The 7,203-nt window shown below is 49.2% G+C and overlaps 1 protein-coding gene across 1 annotated transcript; it reads left to right on the forward strand.

Annotated features, from left to right (window-relative positions):
• The first annotated feature begins 3,294 nt into the window (after positions 1–3,294).
• Positions 3,295–5,669, forward strand: H1-0 (H1.0 linker histone). Its single transcript, XM_066634432.1, has one exon. It carries the CDS (start codon positions 3,738–3,740, stop codon positions 4,314–4,316), a length of 579 nt encoding a protein of 192 aa, XP_066490529.1. The 5' UTR covers positions 3,295–3,737; the 3' UTR covers positions 4,317–5,669.
• Positions 5,670–7,203: the final 1,534 nt, after the last annotated feature.

Genomic DNA, 7,203 nt, shown 5'->3' on the forward strand with positions numbered 1-7,203 from the left:
TGGGTAGGCATGTATAGAATTGGGCTATGAGCCTCCTACTGCAGTTTGTTGCATTGTGTTCATGGTCTTGCTAGCGGGCAAGAGGAGTCCAGGGGTCCAGCAACTACCACCAGATATCACCCCAACTACCATTGGTGTAAACACTGGTTAAAAGTATAGGCACTCTGTCCCTTTCTATGGTCACCCTATATATAAAGGGGTGTGGAAGGAGTCATCTTTATACAATGAAAGGAAATCAATTAATCGTTGGCTGATGCCACGCGCTACAGAGGTAGTGATGTGAATTACCGTAGCAACAGCTCCCAATCAGGAGGTGATCTGGAGGAGGAGGCGTTGTCCTTCGGAGGGACTGCATCCATTCGCTGACTACATTTCCCACAAGGCATTGCTCTCGCATCCTACGGTGGCTTCTAGCAATGAAAACACTCTTGGGGCTCCCCCTTCACCATTAATCAGCTGACCGATAAGAGGCTCTTCAATGCCACGATGACTACTGTCAACACAGAATGGTCAATGGACTGTCAAGAGGGGGGGGGGTTGCTTCTTCCATGGCACTTGTACTGCTTCGCCACTCTCCATGAAATGCCTGCATCAAATCCGTTTTGGGTGGTTGCAGTTTTCTCAGCCCAGATTTTAAAAAAACCCGTTTTTTCACCTTATTTGAATTTTGCTCCCAAAATACTCCCATCTTCAACTTTCCTTAACTTGCGAGTACTAATATTTGTGTGCCTGAGGGTTTATACATTAAAGTCACGTTGCATTTTCCTTTCCCATGTACAAATGTCCTCCCCCTCTTGAAAACACACACACACACTTGTGATGTACATGTAAAATTGCATCTTTGAATTTTAATTTGCTAAGATGACCTTCCTTGCGTTGCAAAATTTTCCTAGGTTTCCTTAGACGAGGACAAAAATGCATGTTACCTTCTCCAGCTCACTCCCTTCAAAAGTTGTTTACTGGGGGGGGGGGGGATCTGCTGCTCGTTAGGCTGCAATCCTATTCACACTTTCCTGGGAGTAAGCCCCATTGACTTTAATGGAACTTACCTTTAATAAACATGCATAGGATTGGGCTCTAAGAGAGTGACCGTATTAACCAGACTTTCATATATAGTACACATACATCAGGACAGCATTCTGGTTTGTTTGCATATACAGTATAGATGAACCCACACACACATTATAGCAGCATCCGAAGTGAGACCACGATCCTATACACTCTTACCTGAGAGTAAGCCCCACTGAAACCTGTGGGACTTACTTCTGAGCAAACCTTTATAGGCTGACATTGAGCGAGAGAACCACCAAACCTCGGGATAGCTCAGGATTTCCATCTATCCACCAAAAAGAAAATAAAAGAAACCCCACCCCAAACCTCATTCACAGTTTCTGAGAGGGGGCTGGGGGGGAGAAAGAGACCCCCTCCCCAGCCCCCTGCGCTCATGATCTCACTTTGGAACTCACTGAATAACTTCTGGTGCTGGTGGGTTCACACCCAGGCTGGAGCTGTTGGTCACTAAGACCCTTCTCCTATCACCTGTCCCCCTTTCCATATTTAAATTTGTGTTTTTATTTACTCCAAGTAGAGAAACACCTGTCCCATTGGTGTGTGTGTTTTTTTTAAATAAGGAAGCAACATAAAGGCTCAAACTTCATTACAAAAGAGAGAGAAAAGATGTAAGCATTTCAAATTGACATTCGAGTAATTATTGACACCCACATCACAACTCCCCCATTATTATTCTTTTGGAAACGCTAAATGCATATTATGGATCTTAACACTTAGGATGGGATATCTGGGCGTTGGGTGGAGGGAGGACAGAGGTACCCAAGTGGGTATTTTTGTTGCTGGTGTTCTCCGTTGTTGCCAGGATCCCAAGCCGATTTTCCAATTCTTTTTTTTTCAAAAGTGCTCCAGTGGGGTTTTTACTTTCTCTGCCCTGCCTTGATCCAAGCCTGCGATTCTGCATCTTCAACAGTCCATCCACGACCCTAAAAAACAATTAATTTCTTTATTAAGAGGGGGAAAAAAATTAAAAAGAGGGGAGAGAGCGAGGGGGGAAAAAAACACCACCTCAGTTCTCCCAGCAAGATGGCGATGGCACGTACATTTAATCGCCGAACAAACAGTTCAAGCACTCCCTCAGGACTGGGAAAAATCAGGGCTGAGACCATTATGTAGAACTGCCCTTGGGGCCCCCACCCCACACACAGCCCCTCTCCCCTCCCTGGCAACTTTGTGTCCAAGAAGTGTTTTCTTTGAAGCCCTGGGATCGACTCCACCTTGAAAAATGCAAGGAACAAAACAAGTCTATGTGCAATCTCCATAGGGCTTGGGTGGGGGGCAAAATCATGGGTTGGGGGGCAGGTGCCCACCTGGGGTGGTGCCAGGGGGTGCCTGAGAAGCCAGGAAGGCTCAGATAGGGGGGCCACACACGTCTCCCCCTCCCCAATGCCTTCTTATATATAGTGCTGATCCTAGAGGAGCCTCTGTGGCTGGTGAATGGGTCTTTTTTGGGGGGGTCAGGGGGGCGGCTCTGCATGCCCCCCTCTCCCTGCCCACCCCCCAGCCCAGGCAAGGCAGAGCCGGACCCCCGACCATGTACCCCCAGCCCCAAGCAGGGGGCTGTCAGGTGCTCCTTGGGGGAGGGGATGGCTGCAAACTAAGTTCCCATGGAACAAACAGGAAAGTTTGGGCGGCGCTGGGGCCGGGAGGGGGGGGCTTCTGGAGGGGGGGTCCACTGCAGGGGGGGCAGGGGCCCCCCCGGGGACCCCCCACCCAGGGGGGAGCCGCTCCTCCCCCCCTCGCCAGCCAGGTCTGGGCTGAGCCTCGCCCGGCTCGGGGCTCCCTGTGTTAGTTGGGGTCTGCTCCCGGGGCTCCCGCGCGGCCCCGGGGGCGCCCAGAGGGCCGGGACCGGGGTCCCCCGGCGGGCCAGGGCTGCCCCTTGCCCCCGGCCGCGCGCCCGGCCCCAGCGCCCCGCGGCTGCCCGGCTAGGGGGGCGCAAAGGGGAAATGTCCCCGCGCCCCACTCGCACCCAGCGCCGTCTGGGGCGCCCTGAGGCGGCGAGGGGCCGCGTCACGGCAAGCCGGCCGCCGGGCCCGCAGGGGGGAGGACCGGAGCGGCGTCCCCCGGCGGTGCGGAGCCCCGGAGCGGCCCGGGGGCGCGGGAAAGGGCGGCTTTAGGCGGCGGAAGAAACACAGATGGCGGCGGCGAGGCGCCATTCGGGGCCTGAACAGGCAGCCAGCAGCCCTGTCCTCACCGCGGTCCGCGCCTGAGCGCTAAATACCCGGATGCGCCGGCTGCTGCCTAGAGAGCCAGACACCAGAGCAAGAGCAAGAGGCAGAGGCAGGAGAGCGCTGAGCAGAAGCGGTGGGGAGGCTGAGCCGAGCCCCCAGGCGGCACGCAGGGGCCTGGCCCTGCTCCAGAGGCAGCCCCAGAGAGCCTGACCCAGGCAGAAGAGCCTGGCCAGCCAGCCAGGCAGGCCTCAGCCACAGCCACTCCAAGGCACCAGGGCAGGCTGTGCCTCGGCCACACCTTGCCACCCACCGCCAGGCAGGCATTGGAAGGGGTGACACCCCACGTCTCCTTGGCTCCCCCTCCCACTCTGCGGGGGAAAGCTTTGAGACTCTCCAGTGCGCCAAGGGGCGACCCACGTGTTGCGCTGCGCCAGGTTCAGGAGGAGCAGCCAGGTGGGTGAGGCCGACACCACAGGCTTCTGGTGCCAGCTAGCCAGCATGACCGAGAACTCGGCAGCCGCACCCGCCGCCAAGCCCAAGCGGGCCAAGGCAGTCAAGAAGGCGACAGACCACCCCAAGTACTCCGACATGATCGTGGCCGCCATCCAGGCCGAGAAGAGTCGCGCCGGCTCTTCCCGCCAGTCCATCCAGAAGTACATCAAGAGCCACTACAAAGTCGGGGAGAACGCCGACTCCCAGATCAAGTTGTCCATCAAGAGGTTGGTGACAACAGGTGTCCTGAAGCAAACCAAAGGGGTTGGCGCCTCCGGCTCTTTCCGCCTCGCCAAAGGGGACGAACCCAAGAAGGCCCCGGTGAAGAAGGCCAAAAAGGAAGTCAAGAAGGCTGCAACACCCAAGAAAGCGGCGAAGCCCAAAAAGGCTGCTGCCAAGACGCCAGCCAAGAAGCCCAAACCTGCAGCGAAGAAAGCCAAAAAGAAGCCAGCACCTGCTCCAAAGAAAGCCAAGAAGCCAAAGACTGTCAAGGCCAAGCCAGTGAAGGCATCCAAGCCTAAGAAGGCAAAAGCATCAAAACCCAAAGCAAAGTCCAGTGCAAAGAAGACGGCCAAGAAAAAGTGAAGGACAAGCTTGGGACCTTCTTTCTTGGACATTCTCCTTGACCTCTACTCTGTAAATAGGTTTCTCCTTTATTCTCTACTCCTTTCTATTGCAGCTTTATAAAAGACTGAAATATTCTTCCCCTGTAATAGTTTAAATAATCCAATTCCTTTCAATAATAACCTTTAATATGAAAAGCTCCGTTTTTGGTTTGGATTTTTTTGTTTTCCACTTGCAATTTTAAAGATCTTTTAAATTTGTTCATCTTGCTTCTCTCCTTTAAAGGTATGCAATACTTCTTGTGTTTTGAGCATGACAAAAAAAAAATCAGGTTGGATTAAAAAATAAAGGTAATATTCTAAATGTTCCTACCAATTTGAGAGAATCTCAAAATACTGCTAAAAAGGGACGTAATATCTGTCGGGTACCAGTTAAGCATTTGAGAAACATCCTATTGGAAGCTTAGTTACTGGGCTCTGAGTGCTAGAACATGACTATTTTAAAGCAGAAAAACCTTAAGTTTGTGGACAAATGAGATTACAGTGTAACTGAATGCATTTGGGATGGTGTGTTTCTTTCTAACCCTGTTGGATGGGTTAAGGTTGATAAGCTTTCTGTGAGCTTAGTGCTTTCAGAGGAAGACTGTTATTTTGGGGGAAATATGAAATCATGGAAAATTTCTGCTAATATTTTGATTTTTCCCTGTTAAAATCTATGTGAATTGACTGCACTGAAGTGGGGATAAGGGCAAAGATTTAATTTCTCTTCTCCTTCCAAAGTAATTAGAAGTGGGTGTTGTTGTTTTATTTTTTTTTCCCTGTCTGGCCCACTCTCTGCCCTGACAGCTTCAGAGAAAGGTGCTCTGAAAACCATCCTTTCTCTGCCATCCGTGAAGTCCTGTAATGGGGTTTTCTGAGTGCTTCCCAACCTTGCAGCGCCTTCCTCCTAATCTGCAGCGTTTTTGTTTAGAGTCCTGTGTCTACAGTGCAACCCACTCCCCCAGCCATCTACTTTTTCAATTGTGGATCTCTGTTGGGTGGGTGAGGGAGTGAAGCACGAATGTAGGGGGTGAGGGAAATGTAGCCAATTTTGAGTCTACAGAGGTAGCTCTATAAAGCTGCATACTATCGTGGGGCGGGGGGGTGTTTCCAAAATTCCTGGGAAGCAGTAAAAAAATAATTTTCAATACTCCAGCTTTTGGAAGAAAAAAAAAAAGATGCTTGTTTAAACAAAGGAAAATTCTCATAGGATTGACACCTGATTGTCCATTTTATTTTGTATGTGTAATTTTGTGCAAGAAAGATTTAGCTGTCTTTGTAATTTTAGAGTTTAAAATAAAATGTAAAACAGCATCACAACTTAGGTTTTCCTCCATCTTACTGTGTTTAGTCATTTTTTAAATATACATATAAGCAAACAGAGGTTCCTTTTGTATGTACCCCAAATTGGTTGAGAGAGTGATTCTTGTTTTAATCCATAAAACTGAACCGGGGGTAAAATTGTCTATACACGTACTAGCAAAGGAGTGATGAAAGGAAACACAAAGTTTGCTGGTGCCTGAACTATAGAAACACCCCTACCCTGGGGAATCTTGAAGGGTCTGGATATCTGATAGGTTAGAGGAGGAAAATTTTTACTAAGAAATATCAACATGAACCAAAGAACTAGAGTATACCTGGCAAACACACTTGTGGGAGAAACACCCACACCTGTTCTCATGGTTTGTCCCTTCAGTTCTTGCTTGAACACTAGTGAAAAGCAGGCACCTTCTAGGCACATGGGGACAGCATGAGAAGATACACTGAGCACACTGCAAAGCGTTTGCTGGGGTTTTTTTTAGTTGCATCTCAGCCATGGGCAGGACTGAGGCCGCTTCAGTCTGTAGAATTCAGAGAGTGGGTTGTATTGCATGAATAGATGTGTGGCATCTAATCCCTTAAACACCCATGTAGATGTACTCTTAAGTAGAAGTGAAATTTAAATTAGTGTGACATGACTATAGAAATTCTAGGTGGAAGCACACTTGTGTGCGCAGATCACCTTTCTGTAGTCAGAGATGCAACAAGCCTCCACACACATGGCTTCCTTGCCTGGATGCTACGCACACAGTTCCCAATCCAGGACCAGGAACAGCACATGCAGTACCCAACATATGGCATAGATTGAATGCAGATCTGAATCATGCCATGCACTCTACCCAAGTGATCCCACTCAGCATTGCACAGCATGGATGAAGACACTAATTTGTCTCGTGCTGGGGGTTGGGAATGTATGCCCACTATCACCATCTGGGGCAGAGGCACTTGATTGTTACCTGCACATTAATAGGCACCATACTCTATTGTGGCCTGTGACAACATATGGTGCGTCTAGGATCAGGGCCAGCCATGCGCATCAGGGTGCAATCTTATTGACCAATCACCAAATTGAAAGATGATTTCTGGACCTGGCGTTTTATCCAAAGTGACTGATCACTCAAATGTTCTCTTGTGTTTTTAAAGGAGGAGTTTTCAAGGCTGGCTAGAAAAGTCATGAAAGCTGCTCTGTCCCTGGCCCCTATGGTGCAAAAGGGTTATTTATGAAAAACTGCAGTCATCTGGGCTTCTTGTAGCATTATGTAATTAAAATATACAGCAATGTTTCTCAACTGTGGGTTGGGACCCATTAGGTGGGTTGCAAGCCAAATTCAGGTGGGTCCCCATTCATTTCAATATTTTATTTTTAATATATCAGACTTGATGCTACCATGGTATGTGACTGATTTGGGGAAAAGTTACAGACGTTTCCCCAAATGCAGTACTGTACTTTTAACAAGCTACTATGTATATTCTTTTAACTTATAGTAAATGGGACTTACTCCTGGGTAAGTGTGATTAGGATTGCAGCCTAGGATTGTTAAAAATTTTCC

This window comes from Tiliqua scincoides, chromosome 7, assembly GCF_035046505.1.
Source record: "Tiliqua scincoides isolate rTilSci1 chromosome 7, rTilSci1.hap2, whole genome shotgun sequence".
NCBI classification, from domain to species: Eukaryota; Metazoa; Chordata; class Lepidosauria; order Squamata; family Scincidae; genus Tiliqua; species Tiliqua scincoides.